The 20,191-nt window shown below is 35.3% G+C and overlaps 2 protein-coding genes across 2 annotated transcripts; both read left to right on the top strand.

Moving 5' to 3' along the window:
• The first annotated feature begins 1,662 nt into the window (after nt 1-1,662).
• LOC130728838 (heat shock cognate 70 kDa protein 2-like) lies at nt 1,663-5,181 on the top strand. Its single transcript, XM_057580422.1, has 3 exons — nt 1,663-1,785; nt 2,675-2,900; nt 3,005-5,181. Exons 1-3 carry the CDS (start codon nt 1,678-1,680, stop codon nt 4,759-4,761), a joined length of 2,091 nt encoding a protein of 696 aa, XP_057436405.1. The 5' UTR covers nt 1,663-1,677; the 3' UTR covers nt 4,762-5,181.
• Nucleotides 5,182-7,249: 2,068 nt separating this feature from the next.
• On the top strand, nt 7,250-8,783 carry LOC130728876 (uncharacterized). Its single transcript, XM_057580463.1, has 3 exons — nt 7,250-7,709; nt 7,790-7,943; nt 8,367-8,783. Exons 2-3 carry the CDS (start codon nt 7,798-7,800, stop codon nt 8,632-8,634), a joined length of 414 nt encoding a protein of 137 aa, XP_057436446.1. The 5' UTR covers nt 7,250-7,709; nt 7,790-7,797; the 3' UTR covers nt 8,635-8,783.
• Nucleotides 8,784-20,191: the final 11,408 nt, after the last annotated feature.

The following is a 20,191-nucleotide window of genomic DNA, read 5'->3' as shown; positions in this document are numbered from 1 at the left end:
TCCCCCAATATAAGCTTGTTTAATTCTGTTTGCTCAAGAGCTTTTTTAACCACTTGTTCTGTGCTATTTGTTCTTTCACTAATGGTAGTTATCACAGGCTTTTTTTTTATATTTATATATAAACACGCTTTGTGTAGTGAACACTTTTAACCATCTTATTTTTTCATAATTTTGTTATGTTTTCCCTATTATGATTCTGCATTCATTTACTTAATAAATTTATCAATGAGAGGACAAAGAACAGTCTATCTTGCTGTTGGGTGAAGTATGTGGTGATGAGGTTAGTGAAGATTTTGGGTGAAAATTGAGTTTCTAGATTTTTGACATATTTGAGGAAGAAATGGTGGAGAGAAGATGAAATTCTGGATATTGAGAATTGTAGTTACAATAAGGTTAATTATTTAGTCTTTTCAAAAAAAAATGTTGATTATTTAGTATGTGTGAAGGACATCCGAAGTTTCCTATCTAATAAAAGCTTGTTAGTTATAGGGATAGTAATAGAAACACGTATTCCATATATTTTTGCTATTGAAATCAAATTTTGGAGATTAATAATGATAATTTGTTTTTTTAGGATAATTTGTTTTTAAGTGTACTGGAAAGTTTTTTTTTTTTTTGTGATTTTGATTTTTACAAAAAAACGCATGATTTTAATTATTATTTTTATTTTTTATTAAACATTATGTAAACATGTCACATCAACATCACTTATACACGTGAGAATGTTATATCAGTTTTGATCTGCCACTAGACACCGTCATCGGAGGCAAGCCCTCCTGCAAAGACTAAACGACAAATCCTCCAAACGCAGGGATAAAAGTAAAAAAAAAAAAATGATTCCGGCTATTGACGAATTTGAACTATCTTATAGATACATGGATTAAAATTGATAATGAACCCCAAATTAAATATTAGTTCATAGGCTTAGTTTTTAGCTATTAAAAGTTTGAAACTATGGGAAAAATGAATGCAATTGTTTCTCCTACATGACATAGTATAATTGAATGACACTGTAATATTATTTTACACGGTGCGTCACAATTAAACTCTACAATGTGCACCCATCAGTGTAAGTTTTATGAATAGTTGAATACAAATATCAACTTGATTTCCGTTTAATCAGAAAACATTTATTTTTATTATTGTAGTTAAAATTAAGAAGGGGATCTGACATAGTATGATTAGTATGATTGGATATCAATTTAAAAGAGTGGATCACAATTAATTAAACTCATACAAATAACTTGTGCGTCTATTCTGCTGCTCTGTGACTTGTAGTGCAGTTTTCATTACGTACAACTCAAGCAAGCAAGTAAAGAGGTTTTGGTGTTTATCATGCTATGCTATACTATGCTATGGTTCCTTGTTTCAGGATAGATGGATTGTTGATCACGCAATACTCATTTCCAGAATCAGGAAATGAAAAACATCACAGTCTCATATTCCAGGAAAAAAGAATAAATGCTAGAAATAGAATACTACTCTGTAAGCTAATAATTCTAAAAATTAATTAAAGCTTTTGAACTCACTCACACTGGTAGGTTAGGTAAGCTCATCACAATCAACTTTCACAAAGTAGAAAACAAATCAAAAATGAGAAGATGCATATGATTTTCCTATTACTAAAAATGGAACTACCAGCTCACACTCACTCACTACATTGAAGATAGATAGCAAATGCAGCACACAACAGAGGAATGGAAACAAATCAAACATCGAAATAAAAAGCCACTCACTCTCTTGATTTCACTCTCCCTCAGCCTCTCCAGATCACTCAGTTCTCAAGTAAGTTTTTTTAATCTTCCTCTTTCTTTGTTGATGTCTATGTGTAAGAATGAGAAATTTGTAAGAGATAATAAGAAACTCTGGGGGATTTTAGAATTTTTTAGGTCTGGAGAGAGTAGAGGAAAGGAAACTAAACATTTTTTAGATAAACTTTTGGTTGAACAGGGGAACTGAAAAAATACTAACAATATAACAGTAGCTAATAGTCATAATAGTTGTTACTTAGAGTTCAGTTACTTTTAATTAGTCTGATAATAAGCTTTTACTCTCACTTAAGTAGCAGTTAGTGATTTCATACTCAATGAAAATACTTGCAATTTTCATTTCTATGGTTTACTTTCGTCTTCCCCAATTCGCTTCCTGATATGAAAATAAAGTTTTTTTTTTCTACAATAGAAAACAGAATAAATAAATTAAGAACAGAACAGAAAGCACTAAACAGAAACTATAGTAAGAAGTAGCATCTAATCTAAGTTGATCTTGCAATTTTATTGCCTTTGACAGCTAAAATGAGCAATAAAATTAGGCAATGCAATGGAGGTAAGGGTTTTGAGGTTTATCACTATGTTCATCAGGACCCTTTGGTGAGAAATTCTTCATTTTTATCATAAAATTATATTTTGAATTGTTTTCAAACATTCACATGCATATTCATAATTTCAAATCCTTGCTAGAAGACATATAATTTGGTTATGACTACCTCAACACCTCTCTTTTCAACACTTTTGTGCAACTCTTCAAAAGAATGGATGCCACAGGGATCCATCTCACTAACGGCTGCGACACAAACATGATTATTATTAGTATCTGTATATTGTAATTTGATGTCATATAATTTGGATTTTTTTTCTTCAATTTTTTTATGACATTCTGTTTATATTTTATGAAGGGATTAATGGCCAACAAATATGAGGGACCTGCAATAGGAATTGATTTAGGCACCACCTACTCATGTGTTGCTATATGGCAAGGACAGAACAATCGAGCTGAGATCATTCCCAATGAACAAGGAAACAGAACCACACCTTCCTGTGTTGCTTTCACTGATACCCAAAGATTGATTGGTGATGGTGCAAAAAATCAGGCTGCAATGAATCCATCAAACACTGTCTTTGGTAATTAATTTTCTGTAGTTTTTGTGTCTTGATTTCATTTATGGCTGTTATGTTTTGATCAGAAAAAAATGAATTATACATCAAAGTTGCTTTCACTTTTGCAGATGCTAAGAGGTTGATTGGAAGGAAATATCGTGACTCAGTTGTTCAGGTTGATGTCAAACTCTGGCCCTTCAAGGTCATTGCTGGAACTGATGGCAAACCCACCATTGTTGTTAAGTATAAGGGTAAGGAAAAACGCCTTGTTCCTGAGGAGATCTCATCCATGGTTCTCTCAAAGATGAAGGAGACTGCTGAGGCATTTTTGGTGTCACCTGTGAAGAATGCAGTCATCACTGTGCCTGCTTATTTCAATGACTCTCAGAGAAAAGCCACCAAGGATGCTGGTGCCATTGCTGGCCTCAATGTTATGCGGATAATCAATGAACCAACCGCTGCAGGTCTCGCATATGGCCTTCAGAAGAAATCCAGTTTTGCTGGAAATCGAAATGTGTTCATCTTTGATCTCGGTGGAGGCACTTTTGATGTGTCTATTCTCACTATAAAAGATGATAACTTCGAGGTGAAGGCCATTGCTGGTGACACTCACCTTGGAGGAGAGGACTTCGATAACAGAATGGTGGACCATTTTGTTAAGGAGTTTAAGAGGAAGCACAAGAAGGACATTAGTGGGAGCCCAAGAGCCTTAAGGAGGTTGAGAAATGCGTGTGAGAAAGCAAAAAGGACACTCTCATTCGCTGTAGATACCACCATTGAGGTAGATGCTTTATTTGAGAACACTGACTTGTGTTCAACAATTACTCGCATCAGATTTGAGGAACTGAACATTGATCTCTTTAAGAAGTGTATGGAGATAGTTGAGAGGTGTCTTGAAGACTCTAAGATGGACAAGAGTGACATAGATGATGTTGTTCTTGTTGGTGGTTCTTCTAGGATTCCCAAAGTGCAGCAGCTATTGCAGGATTTTTTCAATGGGAAGGAACTATGCAAGGGCATCTGTCCTGATGAAGCTGTTGCTTATGGTGCAGCTGTGCAAGCTGCTTTGTTGACTGATGGTGTTACGAATGTTCCAAACTTGGTATTGATGGATGTTTCACCACTGTCTCTTGGTATATTTACAAAAGGAAATCTCATGAGTATAGTGGTTCCAAGGAATACCACTATTCCTACAAAGAAGAAACAAAGATACATCACAACTGAAGATAACCAATCCCGTGTCTTGTTTGAGGTTTATGAGGGTGAGAGGACAAGAGCCACTAATAACAATTTGTTAGGCTCTTTTATTCTTTCTGGCCTACCTCGTGCTCCTCGTGGCCTACCCTTAGATGTGTGCTTTTCTATAGACGAAAATGGCATTCTAACTGTTTCTGCTGAGGAAAAAACCACTGGTAGTAGGAATGAGATTACCATTACCAATGGCAAAGGAAGACTATCTTCTCAACAAATTAAGAGAATGATTAAAGAAGCTGATAATTATAAGACTGAAGATTTGAAGTTCAAGAAGAAAGTCGAAGCGGTAAATGCTGTAGATTATTACCTTTACAACATGAAAAAGCTTATGAGGGATGAGAGTGTCAGTTCTAAGCTTCCCCCAGTGGTCCAAGTTAAGATCAGTTCAGCTATCGTAAAGGGTGAAAATTTGCTTGATGGTGGCCAGAAGCAAGAGGCGTTTGTGTTTGTTGACTTATTAAGGGAGCTTAAGAGCATATTTGAACCTGCAATGGCCAAGATCAACAACGGTTGCACTCGTGAGGAGAGTGATGAGGATTATGGAAGCACTACTGGGCCAGCCGAATCGATTGCTACTTCGACCAGGCGCAAGTTGAAGAACAAGCTGAGTTGGTTTAATAATTTTGCTTGAGTTGTTTTTTATGTTTTTAGTTGACATTCCAGAATATTCCACTTAATAGGATTAAGTTACCTCTAGGGCTATCCTTACTTGAAGGAATAGTTCTGGTAGAATAAAGTTGTAGTATATGTTAGATTTTTTAACAAAAAAACTACCAGTAGTAAGTTAGAGCCACCAAGACAAATGAATGATATTTACTGCGCCTAAAGCAAGAGGAGTGTTAATTGTATGCTTCAGGGCTGCAACTAAGTACAGTTAAATAAGTTTGTTACTGTTTATGGCTTTAATCATGAAAATAGTGGTATTGGTTGCTTAATCTTGGAGACAATGGTTTAGTGGCCCAATTCAAGGACAAAAACTCTTTTGTTTTTCTAGTTTTGCTTTTACATTATAAATGCAACAGATGGCAAATGAATGGAATGTAGAATTCCTTTGCTGCAACTGTATTTTACTTCTCTTTTCTCTCCATTCAGGCCATAGACTCTTTAATTCCTTGTTTTTCATTTTCACAACCAACAATAACTAACATTCAATAGGTGAAATACATTACATGGTCTTTAGAACCAAAAAATGTTCACACACCTAACTGAGTCCACTATATTACTCCTTTGCCTGTCACCTTCACAAATTTATTTGGAGCATCATTGGAAGTATTTCCAAGTCAAAATGTAAGACAGCGAGAAGAAATGCTGAAAATAGCACAATTTAATGTGCGAACTTTGGATGTGTTTGAAAAAATGTTGAGTGCAATGTGAAAACACTTTCAACTTAATCCAGTCTCAAGTTCCCTTCTCGGTTGAGTGAGTTGCAAAGCCATTAAAGTTGGTTTGTAAAGTGGCTAAAGTTGGGAGGGGGGGTGATGGGGTGGTCAGGAGACATTTTGGATGTATTTGATGTGATGTGAAAGATTTACTTAGGGATCAAACTCAAATTTTCTTCACGGATTATACTTTGGTGTCTTTATTACTAGTTCAAGAAGCTTTGCTTTTTAATTTATTAATTAATGTCTTAATGACATGGTCCAAGCTCAGTGTTTCTTTATTTGCAGCAAGCTGGAAACTAGAATGGGAAGAGGTAGACAAGGCAACCTACTTGAATCATTTCATGTTGATTAGAATTGAAGTAGGCACCTCATATTTTGCTGCAAAGAAATCTTTGCATGAACTAAATTGTTTCTAAAATGTCTCCTCTTTTTATCTATCAAGTGAAAAAAGTGAGGAAACCAAAATGGCATGGGAGAACTTGCACAAGGGAAAAGCTAAGGTACTAGAGTTTACTTCCTACTGATTTCTTAATTTAAAGAATACCATATAAGGATCTTGATAAAAATGTTTAATATGATTTTGGAAGTTACCATTTCAAATCATTTGAGTTGTTATAGCCATTTTATAATAAATATTTTCATTGAGAGTTCTATTTTTGGGATTCACCCTTCGTTCTATGCGCTCAAGTTGCTGAATTTCATAGTTGGTTGTAGAAAACATTGGCAAGGTATCACGCATGTGAAGAAGGCATTAGAGCATCTCCAATGCAAGGTTCTTAGTTCTGTAGTCCTTAATTTTTTTTGTCATCCATAATAAGCTAACTGACCACTCTCTTTATAATTTTTTACAGTAAAAATGAGTCAAAATAATCTGTGAAATTTTGTACAAATAATAATGATCCAATTTAGAGAAAAAGATGCCAAAGCAATCTTCACTAATCTTAAATTTTTATAATCAAACTCTGATGAATGTCCTGGTTCAGAGAATAACTTTTCAACAACTAAGACGTACATGAATGTTAAATAAATTATATATCTTTCCTCATGAACTATTCAAGTAGAATTGAAGATAGAATTTTTCTTCCAATGAGCCCAATAGACATGTCTGTGAAATTTTTTTTATAGCAGGATAATAGAGACTGAGAAGTCATAGAACTACTACTACTAAATTACTAACATCTAGATAAACTCATAAACATAAGGAAATTGAACAGGTGATAACAAGTTTCCGTACATGTGAAAAGCTACATTGTGGTCTTGAAGAAGCAAAAGTAATTAATGTATATCACACTATAAATTGAAAGCTTTCAGTTTTTCCATAGAATGAGAGCACCAAGGGACTCTCTTTAATAATGGTGAGTGGAAGATATAAATTCAATTGATGGAATCAAGATACATGCGTGTATAAAAACTAACCATGTCTTCCAAACTCTGAATGGTCCCTTCTGTGGTGCCTCCTCCCAGGCGCAGGTATGGTGCCTCTGCCTATTTGGACCAGTAAGAATGTGACATGTATTAAATGAGGTTGACTTTTCAATTATTCTGAAATGATTTAAAATAATAGGAAATGATTTTCAGAAAATATGGTTTTATAAAAATAAAATGTTTATTAATTTGCTGTCAGGTCCCTCATTTAATTAATTACCACAGTAAAAGTAATTTTGTCAATTGAATTGACATGACTATTCATGTTCCCCTCCTTTGAAAACTGAAACAACATTTATCTTTTCTCCACACTCTCCTCTTTCAAAGGATTCCTGAGTTCTTCTTCTTCTGGAGAGAGACCTATGGAGAGGTCTGCCATCACCAGTCCATTGATAGCGAATATCGTTGTCGTTTGCTGCGTCGTGAAGAACGAGATTCGTTGTTTGCCGACTACACAGTCTCTAGATATAACCATCTTGCTCTCGCATATACTCTCTTCTCTGTTCTGCCGTCAGATTCCGATGACGGCAGAGTTACGGTAGTGGTGGAGTTGGCAAAATAGAGAGAGATTGGCGAGGCTTATTGAAGGTTGTAAGAGAAGGTCTCGACGACGAAGTGGTCGATGGTGGTGGTTTGGACGACGGTGACGAGATCGAGCTCGCGGAGGTGGAAAGATAAAGTGGTTGTTGGCCTCTGTTGTTCGCTGCATTAGGTTTGGGTCGAGTAAGACCTCGTTTTGGACGGAGATGAGGTGATTGCCAGTTAACCCATGGTATGCAATTTCGATTTTCCTTGATACAGATGTTTAGTTTCAAATAAAATTGCCTTGTTTAATAACAACTATTGAAACAGATTTTGATATGAAGAACAAGATTTTGCTTATACATGTGAGATGTGGTCTCATGCTTGATGCACGCAAGTTGTTTGATGATATTCCTGAGAAAGGAGCAAATCTTGAAGGGGCTATGTGGAAATGGATTTCGCAGATGCAATTGGATTCCTACAGGTTTGCTCTCTTAACCTTTACATGTTCAGTTCTTGAATTGTGTTTTTACTTATTTTGTATACATATTCCAATTAGCCTTACTTCTGTGTCTCCTATTATGAGTCTCATGATAGAATTGGGATTTTAAGTCCTAATAAGAAGAGTATACCAGGTAGAGTGCAGTCACACAAATTCCAGTTCAAATAATTGAGAATGATTTGAACTTGTTGAGATTCATAACTTTCACCATGAGACAGATTGTGAAGAAGTTTTGTGAACAATTTTTTCCTGCCAGAATTTATTCATAGCTAGCAAAAATAAGCTCATTGAAACATGCTATAAGACCAGTTTTCAAATTGGTGTTTGGTATGTTAAGGAACATGAGGCGTTTGATCCAGTTTTATTTTTGATTATGATGATTATGTGATGTTGGAAAAATTACAGGTCCATTAGATATGGCGAGCATAATGATATCAGAATCATTGAAGATTCATGTTGCTTGAAGGCTATTATATTTTATAACATTAATAATTCTCCTTTGATTGTTGGATACGACTACCAGTGGGATTTCAAGGAGGCTGTCTCTGATCCTAAAAAGGTTGTGGAATGTTTGAGAAACATCATGGCAAAGGGATCATGCTCTTCTAGTTTCATTTTGATGCACCCATATTTGGAGTACTGTCTTGGCATCCTGCCTTTCTGTGTTGAGTAAATGGATTAAGGAATGCATTTGTTGTAATGGATTAACTAAATGGAAGAAGTGCATTGTCATTCCATATTTGAAAATCTTTCTACAATTGATTCTAAAATCAAAATATATTATGAGAAAAAGCTTCTGAATGCCAGAATTGAATCCAAAAAGAAATAAGCTTATTCAAACATGCTTTGATAAATATTTAAAAATCCTTCTTCAATTGCTAAAGTTATAAGTATGGGGGATTTTGTGGATTTATTATGTTCTATTCATGTATATCAATGTTTTCCTTTAGATTTATTATCTTGATTAAGGTCAAATAATGCATAAAATAGTAAATTATGTGGTTCACATATTGGGGGGTTTGTAGCCAGCAGTAGCCTCAAACTTGTAAATCTGCCTTTAGCATTTAGTGGCGGTTAGAGGCTGCCAGTAATAATAACTCAAAATTATAAATTTGTCTTTGGCATTTGGGGGCGGTTAGAGGCCGCTGGGTAATTAATAACTCGACTATCAGAAACATATTATACGCATTAGTGTACATATATTATAGCATTATTCTCATATTAATATTATAGATATATAATATATATATATATATATATATATATATATAGGGGAATGCTAACTTACTCCCACTTGATTTTGTGAAGGAGTAAGTTAGCAACCAACACCTTTTCTTTTGGACAAAAAACCCAACCCTTTTCCTTTCAAGCCAGTTTTAATTTGAGGGTATTTGTGTAATTTTCGTTTTTAATTCTCAAAAATCAAATTTCTCTCTCCTCCCACTTCCCACTTCCCTAACCCTTCTGCTTCTCTCTTTTCAACAGAGTGAAACGATTTCACTCTTTCTCACTTCCTCCATTATCACTCATTTTTTCATTTCCCACCATTATCATAATATCATATGACAAAAAAAATTTGTAAGAAAAAACAATGGAATCATATACCTTAAGTTCCTTTTCAACTGTGTTCCTTTTTGTTCCCAAACAAAACAACACCAAACAATTGACATGCTTACAAAAAAAAACCAATCAATTCACAATACAAATTAAGAACACCTCTTGGCTTCACTGGTCATTGCGCGTCCTAAAATACTCCCAAATGATAAAACACTGTGATTTCTAGAGAGAGTCCAAAACTAGCACACGACACAAATAAAAAAAATTCAGAAAAGAAGAGAAAAAGAGAAAAAGAGTGGCAAAGCAACTGAACAACGAGAGGAGGCAGCGAGAAAGGTGGGAAGTGGGAGGAGAGAGAAAACGGTTTTGTTTGAATTAAAAAAATTAGAAACAAAAATTACACAATTACCCCAAAATTAAAATTAGCTCGAAAGAAAAAGAGTTGACTTTTTTGTCCAAAGGAAAAAGGTGTTGGTTGCTAATTTACTCATTCACAAAATCAAGTGGGAGTAAGTTAGCATTCCCCATATATATAATGAAATTTGACTTTTGAGCAAAGTACTTGAATAATGGTTTTACTTTTTCGGGAAAGATAGACTCATCGAGTCCTACCTTGCAAAACCAAACTTTAAACCATTGAGGAAACTTTAAAGAGATTCCCTTTTGGAACCAAATGAACCAGGAGTGTTGATAAGGACGGAGATACAAGGCATAGTACCAGGCATCGGTATAATCAAAGTAGTTATAACTAGGCGGGTCGAACTGTCTGGAAAAATGTTTAAAATAATGAAGAGGAGCATTCCAGTCCTGGGGTGTAAGGACTTTAAGGATTTTGATCTTGGAGAAAGCTATTGCTCCTTGTTTATCTTGATTATGTGTGACTTCTATGGAGTCAGAGTCTACTAGAATGAACTCATAAAATAATCTGGTCTTTTTGGGATGTCCAGGGACATAATGAAAGTTGGTAGGAAACAATTGAGTGGCTATTTATTTAGGACTTAAAGAGAAATGTTCTCTTTCTATAATGAGAGATGGCTCACCTTCTGGTTTTTCCAGATATTCGGTTGGCTCGGTTTTGACAGAGGACTTTGAAGGGTTTGTGCTAATACTGTATATTTATTGGTTAATGGAACTAATGAGGTTTTTTGGGGAGGTGTCTTGACAATTTGAGCTGTGGTGAGTTTTTGAGAAGTTTTTGAAGGGGTGGCTGGTATTGAAGATCCAGCAACCTTGATAGGGGTTACTACTATTGCTTTTGATCCTGATGGAGATGATGATGCTGATGAACCCAGTGGGGTCCATATTGATCCTTTGATTTGGGTTTTGTATCACTCATGTTTTCCCTGTAAAAATTCTCTTGTTAGAAAATCTGGAAGGGAGTTACTATCTCCTTTAATATGAGTTATTTCAAAATCAAAGCAAGAAAGTAAAGATTGCCATCTGGCAAAAATGTGTTTTGAAACTAGGTTTTGAACATCCTTTTGTAAAACTGAAGGAGCTGCTTTGCAATCAGTTTTTATCAAAAATCTTTTATTAAAAACATCATCTTGAAATTTTTGAACACATAGGACTATTGAAAGAATTTCTTTTTTGACTGTGGAATACTTCTGTTGAGCTGGGTGCCAAATACCTGAATGGTACCTAACTATTTGTTCTGTTGAAGACTGAGGTTTTAACTGCTTAAGTATCCCACCATATCCTAATTCTGATGCATCGGTTTCTATAATTAATGAAGCATCTGGATCTGGTATTCCTAAACAAGGTAGACTTTGGACTAATCTTTTGACTTCTCTAACACTATGGCTCATTTCTTCAGACCATGGCGGAGAGTTTTTCCTAAGTCTTTTGAACAAAGGGGCACAAATTATCCTTATGTTGGGGATAAAATCTGCTACATAATTAACACAACCTAAAAATCTTTGTAATTGAGTTTTCTCCTTTAATTCATTTGGAAAATTTTTGGCGAATTCTAATGATCTTTGTATTGGGGTAATTTGTCCCTGATGAATTTCATATCCTAAAAATCTGGTTTTTGTTTCAAAGATTTTCATCTTTTTTGCTGAAACTACTAATCCATTCTTCTTAATGATTTCTATAAATTTTTCTAAATGTTGAACATGCTGATCTATGCCTTTTGAAAATACTAAGACATCATCTAGATATACAATGGTAAAGTCCATGTATGGATAGAATATATCATTCATGATGTTTTGATATTCACTAGGTGCATTTTTCAGACCTTGTGGCATTACATTCCATTCATAATGACCAAAAGGGACAACGAAGGCGGTTTTATATCGATCCTCTTCCTTGACCGAAATTTGATAATATCCTGACTTCATATCAAATTTTGAGAATATTGTTGCTTTATGTAATCTTTTAATGAGATCTGTTTTATTAGGCAATGGATATGTTATCCATTTTAATACTTTGTTTAAGGGTTTGTAATTAATGACTAATCTGGGGGCTCCTCTTTCTAACTCAGAAGCATTCATGACATAAAACCCTGTGCAACTCCAAGGAGATTTGGAGTGGCGAATCAGGCCCTTTTTGAGATATTCTCCTATCTCTTCTCTACAATATTTTAAATATTGTTCATTCATTTGAATGGGCCGGGCTTTGGTAGGGATATCTTTTTCATTAAACCCGTCTATGTATGATAATGTTATGGTATGTATTTTTCTGTGATGAAAGGCCATGGGATTTAAATCACATAGATCTTTTTCTATCCGATCTTGAAAATCCTTAATAATCTTTTGAATATTAGATCTCTTGAGCTGTTCCTCTATTTTATAATATTTCATTTCTTTTTGTAAAGAATTGATATGGTTCTTTTTTCTAGAGATCATATTTATTTTGGAGGTGGAGATTTCCTTTAATAAATTTAATTCTTTTACTTGAGGAGGTTTTATAAATGGAAAAGTAATAGTCTTTCCTAAGACTGTTGTGACTATTCCCTTTTCATCTATTTTATCAATAGGGTATAGAAGACAAATGAATGGAGTTCCTAAAATGATTTTTTCCGTCATGTTTTTGACTAGGACAAATGAAGATCTAAAACAAACTTGGCTTTTGCAAATCTTGGCATTTGATAGTTTGTATTGAATATTCATTTTGGATCCATTTGCACTATTGACTCCTTCTTTGGTTTTCTCATAAAATTGAGTGGGGACTAAGCCTTTCTGAATACAATTGATATCTGCGCCACTATCAATAAGGGCTACTATATTGATTCGAAAATCATTATCAATGACTAAAGTTATTTCAGAGTGCCATTTATGGGTTATAACTAAGTTGAGGAGATTAAGATATCTTTCACTGGGTTCTTCTTCTTCTTCTTCATTATGTATTTGCTTTAATCCTGAGGTACTGGCTAAGGTTTCTTGAGATTCTATAATTTTTATCCCAGCTATTTCCATTAATCTGAACTCTAAGCTAAGATCATTTTGCTTTAATTGGTTAACTTCTTCTTTTAATATTTTCACTTCTTCTTGAAGATCTGATAAGGTTATGGTTGGTCTAGGACGAAATCTATTAAAGATTTCCTTCATGCTATTTATTGGAGGACTAATTTCCTTTTTTAAGGTTTCTTCCTTTTTGACCAAAAGATTTAGTTGTTGTAGAAACTCGTCCCTTAAGGGAGAATCCTCCATTTTGTCTATTATAGAGATTAAACTCATAGTTTGATCTTGGGTTAGCATATTGACATTTTGTCCTAAGCATCCTGCACAATCACAGAATCCTGAACTATCTTTGACACATTCTCTTCCTTCTTCTGAAGAGGAATGAGAATCAGATGAGTATTCGACCAGATTTACATCCTGGTCTTCATCTCCTTCATATTCATATTCTGAAGAGTAGTGAGGATCTTCACTATTAATGAGAACACTGATTAGACTATCTTTGAGTTTTTGGTCTAAATCTAATTCATTAATTTTTTGTTGGGTTTTGCATTTGTTTGCATAATGTCCTGGCTTTCCACATTTCCAGCAGACATTTTTCTTTTTATTAGGATTTACAGCTTTTTTGTTTGTAGGTTTTTGAGTAGTAGGACTTTGTTCATAAGGTTTCTTTTGAAATGGTTTTCTCTTTTTATAGCCCTGAGAAGGCTTTGTTTTGGCTCTATTAATCCTTCTAGCTTTTGAACTAGGAGCTTGTAAAGGTTCTACTCCATATTGTTCACAAAAGCTACCTACTTCTTTTCTTGAGATTTGCATATCTCTTTGCATTTTGTTTTGAAGTTTGAAGTCAGTACAAACTTGTATTCCTGTGTGTACTATAGTGTTATGCAATTGTCCAAATGATAGCGAACCAAAATTTACTGGATTTCCTTGATTAAAAAGTGATAAATTATCTAATACCTTTGATTGCATTAATCTAGGTAATCCTGCAATAAAGCGCTCCTTCCAGAAGGCGCTGTTGCCATCTTCTCTTAAGGTTACCTTTGAGAAGAAGGTGTCCTTATACCATCTGTAATCGGACATGGTAGGACAATAGAGATTAGCGAGCAGGCTTGAAGCTCTCTCTCTAAATATGCTAGGATCTCCTATGAAATGAAGTATAATAGTATATATTAATGTTGCTACAGCATCTTCTTCTCCATTTTCTTTTTTCTTTTCTAATATAGTTGATTTATCTTCAGGGGTCATGATGTTGTCCCACCAGCCTCGTAATTGACCAGTGAAGCCATGAGTAATCATTAATGCTGCATTTCTATCGGTGTTATTATGGACTTTATAGGCTGTGGCAGCCATAATCATTTGATGCGTAATATCTAATATATTTTGTTCACTAAAGCCATCGATATTCCATTCATCAAGGCTAGTTCCACTAAAGGTATTTTGAATAAATTCTTTTCTTTCTTCAAACCTCATATCAGAATAGGAAGGTCTTGGATAGTAGGCTCTTGTGTTGTTATCTGGCCCAAACTTTCTAATTTTATTGATATTTAAATCTTTATCCAAATGATTTATTGAAAGCTTGTTTAATTTTTCTTTTAATCTTTCTACACTTCCCGAGAGATTAAAGGAATTAAATTCTTCTTTAGTGTATTGAGGAATTTTGAAAATAGGAGTTTGCAAAGGGTTTCCTAAGGTAAATGATGAAGAAGCTTCTTTGGTTGTAATAGAGGGTTTTTGAACCTCTATTCTTTCTAGCTGCTTTGACATGACTGCTAACATAGTATTTGCAAAGTTTAATTGTTGATGAACTTTGTTAGCTTCTGCCTTATAAGGAGATGCTTCGATCTCATGACCATCTTTTATAACTATTTTCACTCCAGTTTGTGGAGGGTATTCTGAAGTAATAGTGTTATTATCAGGAGTTTTCCAAGTGGTATTTATTTTTGTGATTGGATTGACATTTTTCAAAAAAGGATAATTAAGATTATTTTTAATACAATGGGTTTTGAACCAATCAAAAAAATAGATGTTTGTTTCAGAAACTTCCATTTCCTCATAATATAAGGCCCTAAGAGTTTCAGTTTCTTGTTTACTGTAATTCTTGAAGTACCATAATCTTTTATCTTTATTGTTTTCAGCCATAAAATCTTTTCTAATGAAATCTTTGTCTATTTCAAAACTAGGTTTTACCCTACTTAGCATGTTGGTTTGCGAAGGGGTTGGAGAATAATTACTAGATTCTTCATCTTGATATATGGGTGTTGCTATACTAGGACTAGACGCTGTATCTAATCCTTTAAGCTTTGATGATACAGAAGATCTTGGAAGATCTACTCTGTATAACTGTTGAGGAGATCTAATACTAAATGAGTTTGATCTATTCATTCTTAAAGTGAGATTTGCTCCTTCTTGAAACAATTCTCTTACTTGAGTATTATGAACTTTTGGTTGAGGCAGGGAATTCTTGAATACCCATTCCTCAGGAACTTTACTCATAATTTCTTCATGAGTAAGTTTCTTTGGAACTTGTACTGAAGATCTTTTAAGGTTTGCTTCTAGCATAATGGTTTCTTGTTTGGGTGAAGATCTTAAAGCTTTAAAATTATAATTAATTTTTGAAACTTTATAATATACTCTATATATTATTGAGAAAGGATCACTTTCTTCTTCAAAAATATCCTTGTTTGCTAATAGATCTAATTGTATGGCATTTTTGGTCCAACTATTCTGAAGATTCATAGCATAGTTTGGATAGCAGTTAAAGAAAACAGGACCATCATGAAGGTTTGATTCTAGGACTGCAATTAACGAATCCTGTGGCTTTAATAGCCTCATATCTCTTAACATTACTATTATAGGAGAATTGATTCCTAAACGAAAGTTAGGTTTTGCAGCTACTTGTATTAAGCCTACATGAATGAAGTTAAAACCATTTTTAATGTGTTGATCTAGAACATCTTCATTTAATAATTTTATAGTACTTGTGTGATCAGAACTATGTTGACAACATTCTATGGTAAAAATAGAATCATCTGCTCTATTGAATAAAGTGTGTTGTTTATATATTTCTTTCTTTTTAACTATAGGAATTGACCAATTTTGAAGTGCTCTTTCTATTGAAGCTATTTCTAACTCTTGTTGGGCTACCCTAGAGAGTTCTTGATCTTGGTTACTAGAACCAGAGTTGGATGTTGATGGAATCATGATCTGTTTGTTCTTTCCTAAACTTATTTCACTTAGGGTTTTGATTAATCTGGCCATGTTATCTCTTAAAGGGACTTAAGAATGGTAATGTTTCTTCCCAATCTGGCTGACCAACGGACTCACTACCTCTCAGGTTTTACGGCCGGGACCACTAGACTCCAGGGATACCTCACACTAGATTCTTAAGAACTCTAAGTGATATGAACAAGGTGATTAATAAAAACAGTAAGAAGAAATACAGTTGCAGAAAAACAAAAGATTAGATCCAACAAAAACTAACTACTGATTCCAGAACCCTTCCCTCACGGGAATAGGCTCTGATACCAGGTGTTACGGAAGCTAAAAAACATGATGGAAAAGTACTTACAGAAGAAAGCTTTTATTCAAAGAACTGCAGGGATTACACACATAGAGAGAGAGAGAGAGAGGTAGGTAAGAGAGAGAGAGGTAGGTAAAAACCCGATGCCTCCTACTCTTACTAAGCTACCTATTTATACAAGTTTTGACCATGGTTACTTTCGAAAGTAACTCTGGTTTACATAAAAGTAACTACAGTTAATGAAAAGTAACTTTAATAATGAAAGTGGATAGTAACTTTAATAATGAAAGTGGATTCCTTGTCGGCCAATATTGGAAAGCAGATTCTTTCTTGATCATGATGAGAAGGGCTGATAATGACCTTTTGTCCTTAAGTGTATGGATGATAGTTGATGCCTAAACAGTCATCTTCATTTTCTTGAAGGTAGTTCTGGCTGTTGACTGATGAAGTATCTGAGCCAGACTTCTGACTCATCATATCTATCTTCTTTTGAAATTCTTGGGGAGAGCTTGCTGCGGCTAATTCGGCTATGAGCCTTGATCTTTCTTGGAGAAATGAACTTTCTTGATTGAGACGAGAAACAGGGGTAGTTGACAGCTGTTTCTTGCTTTGTTGAGTAAGCTGATAAGTCTTTATCCAAGCTTCAAGTTTTGTCTGTTGAATTAGAGAGATATTGAATTTTGCCCACCATTTTATTTTAAAAATGCGATAGAGCTGATAGAGTTCTGTATCCTCATAAATTTCTACAGTTCTCCAATCCCAGGTTAAAATCCAAGATATGGCTTGCGAAGCTGTGAACATGAGGAGTTTGTCTTCCATAATGAAATTTGACTTTTGAGCAAAGTACTTGAATAATGGTTTTACTTCTTCGGGAAAGATAGACTCATCAAGTCCTACCTTGCAAAACCAAACTTTAAACCATTGAGGAAACTTTAAAGAGATTCCCTTTTGGAACCAAATGAACCAGGAGTGTTGATAAGGACGGAGATACAAGGCACATATATATATATATATGTATATATATATATATATATATATATATAATACTTGTTTTGGACGTGTGTGTATATATATATAATACTTATACATTTGTGAATTAAAAACGATCATGTTTTATTTTTATTTACATTTTAAGATGAAATAATTTTTATTTAAATCATATTATCCGGGGGTATGCTTATGGGTACCAGTGATGGGAAAGTTTAAGAAAGACCATATTGGGCCTCATAAGAAAGAGTGGGCCCAACATGAGTCCCGATGATGGGGAAGTCGAAGAAATACCTTGTTGGGCCTCATAAGGAAGAGTGGTGTCCCAACATGACTCCCGGTGATGAGGAAGTCGAAGAAAGACCATATTGGGCCTCATAAGGAAGATAGGCCCAACATAAGTCTCAGTGATGGGAAAGTCGAAGAATTACCTTATTGGATCTTATTGGGCCTCATAAGGAAGAGTCGTGGCCCAACATGAGTCCCGGTGATGGAAACGTCAAAGGAAGACCAGATTGGGCTCATAAGGAAGAGTGGCCCAACATGAGTCCCGGTGATGGGGAAGTCAAAGGAAGACCAGATTGGGCCTCATAAGGAAGAGTGGTCCAACATGAGTCCCAATGAAGGGAATGTCGAGAAAAGACCTTATTGAGCCTCATAAGAAAGAGTGGTGGACCAACAAGAGTCTCGTGATGGGGAAGTCGAAGGAATACCATATTGGGCCTCATAAGGAAGAGTAGCCCAACATTTGTCCCAGTGAAGGAAAAGTCGAAGAAAGACCTTACTGGATCTTATTGGGCCTCATAAGGGAGAGTGGTGGCCCAACATGAGTCCTGATATGGGGAAGTCAAAGGAAGACCATATTGGGCCTCACAAGGACTAGTGGCCCAACATGAGTCCCAGTGAAGGGAAGAGTGGTGGCCCAACATGAGTTCCGTAATGGGGAAGTCGAAGGAAGACCATATTGTGCGTCATAAGGAAGAGTGGCCCAACATGAGTCCCGGTGAAGGAAAAGGCGAAGAAAGACCTTATTGGGCCTCATCAGGAAGAGTGGTGGCCCAACATGAGTCCTGATATGGGGAAGTCAAAGGAAGACCATATTGGGCCTCACAAGGACTAGTGGCCCAACATGAGTCCCAGTGAAGGGAAGAGTGGTGGCCCAACATGAGTTCCGTAATGGGGAAGTCGAAGGAAGACCATATTGTGCGTCATAAGGAAGAGTGGCCCAACATGAGTCCCGGTGAAGGGAAAGGCGAAGAAAGACCTTATTTGGCCTCATCAGGAAGAGTGATGCCCAACATGAGTCCCGGTGATTGGAAAGTCGAAAAAAGACCTTATTGGGCCTCATAAGGAAGAGTGGTGGCCCAACATGAGTCCTGATGATGAGAAATTCGAAGAATACCTTATTGGACCTTATTGGGCATCATAAGGAAAGGTGGTGGCCCAACGTAAGTCATAGGGGAACGGATCCTCTCATGTTTATTTTCTCTCAATTTTCTGCAGTGGACATTTGTGGCGGTTTATAGCCGCCACAAGTATTAAAACACCGCCACAAGTGTTGCCAATATTTTTCAACAGCATTTGTGGCGGTCTGATAACATTTTATGGCGGCTAGAAACCGCCACAAATGTCCACTGCAGAAAATTGACAGAAAATAAACATGAGAGGATCCCCACCCAAGTCGTAGTTAGTCATGAACACAATAAATTCAAGTTTTGACAATTAATTAGAAAAATTGTTGCTAGCTTAGTGGTTGTTATAAATGTATGTTTGTTTGGGGGTCACTGGTTCGATTTTTCTTGGCTAACTTTTTTAATGTTAAGAGTTACTCTTTAATTTTTAACCATCTTGCACTATCGTTTCTCACCGGGACTTCCCTATCACGAAACTCCACAAGTTTAAATTTAAATCATATTTGCAATTCTGGGGGTTGTAACGCATGCCAGTGGGGGCTTAAAACCGCCACTAATGCACAAAATGATTTTCACAGATGCACTATAATCAATTGAAATGATTTCCATAAGTATGCATTCTGCAAACCATAAGTCAAACCCTCATCCAACCTCTGCTTTTTCTAATGTAACTTGCATCACTATTAAGCTTTCTTATACATAAACATATAAGTAAAAACATAAGGTTACAATAAAAAACAAAAAAATTGATAGGCAAAGAATATATAAAGGGAGTACAAGGGGTACTCCAACCCATAATACATAGTAAAAGAGATAAATAAGGGTACAAAACTGAAAAGCAAGATAATACAAAAGTACCAATATGAGGCACACCCCCTCCAAACTAAGATTATGAGGCCTTACCCATCTACTATTAAATCACCTTCCAGATTGTGCAGAAAGGCAGGAACAATGCATCTGACTAATTGCCACACTCGAAGAACAGAAAACAACAGGAGGTATGCTTATGCAGCAGAAGCTAAAGCCCACCAAAATGCAATCAACAGCCAATATATCCCACAAAAGCCAAGATCATAATATCGAACGCTATGAAAATTATTTGTCGAGAGAGACTGTCATTGTATCCCTTAACCTGTGAATGACAAAAAATAATTATTTACTATTATTATCGAAAAATAATGACACTATAAATAATTTTAAAATAGTAAAAATTATTCATTCATATGTTCCTTAGGTCAGAGAAGCATGCAAATGGATCTGCAACATATTCACAGAAGCATTTGAGTTGTGTTGGTGATTGGATTGAAGCATACAGGGAAAACCGTGAAAAAACACAAACTTGTGGGAACT

The sequence above is a fragment of the Lotus japonicus genome, chromosome 1 (genome assembly GCF_012489685.1).
Source record: "Lotus japonicus ecotype B-129 chromosome 1, LjGifu_v1.2".
In the NCBI taxonomy this organism is placed as follows: domain Eukaryota; kingdom Viridiplantae; phylum Streptophyta; class Magnoliopsida; order Fabales; family Fabaceae; genus Lotus; species Lotus japonicus.
This window is presented reverse-complemented; position numbering and strand designations above follow the sequence as displayed.

Bases quoted from the DNA above. Each gene is read 5' to 3' on its own strand.
- LOC130728838 (XM_057580422.1), top strand. From the start codon at position 1,678: ATGCAGCACACAACAGAGGAATGGAAACAAATCAAACATCGAAATAAA. The intron at 1,786-2,674 runs GTAAGTTTTTTT...TATTTTATGAAG, and splicing joins CCAGATCACTCAGTTCTCAA to GGATTAATGGCCAACAAATA. The intron at 2,901-3,004 runs GTAATTAATTTT...TCACTTTTGCAG, and splicing joins TCCATCAAACACTGTCTTTG to ATGCTAAGAGGTTGATTGGA.
- LOC130728876 (XM_057580463.1), top strand. From the start codon at position 7,798: ATGAAGAACAAGATTTTGCTTATACATGTGAGATGTGGTCTCATGCTT. The intron at 7,944-8,366 runs GTTTGCTCTCTT...GAAAAATTACAG, and splicing joins ATGCAATTGGATTCCTACAG to GTCCATTAGATATGGCGAGC.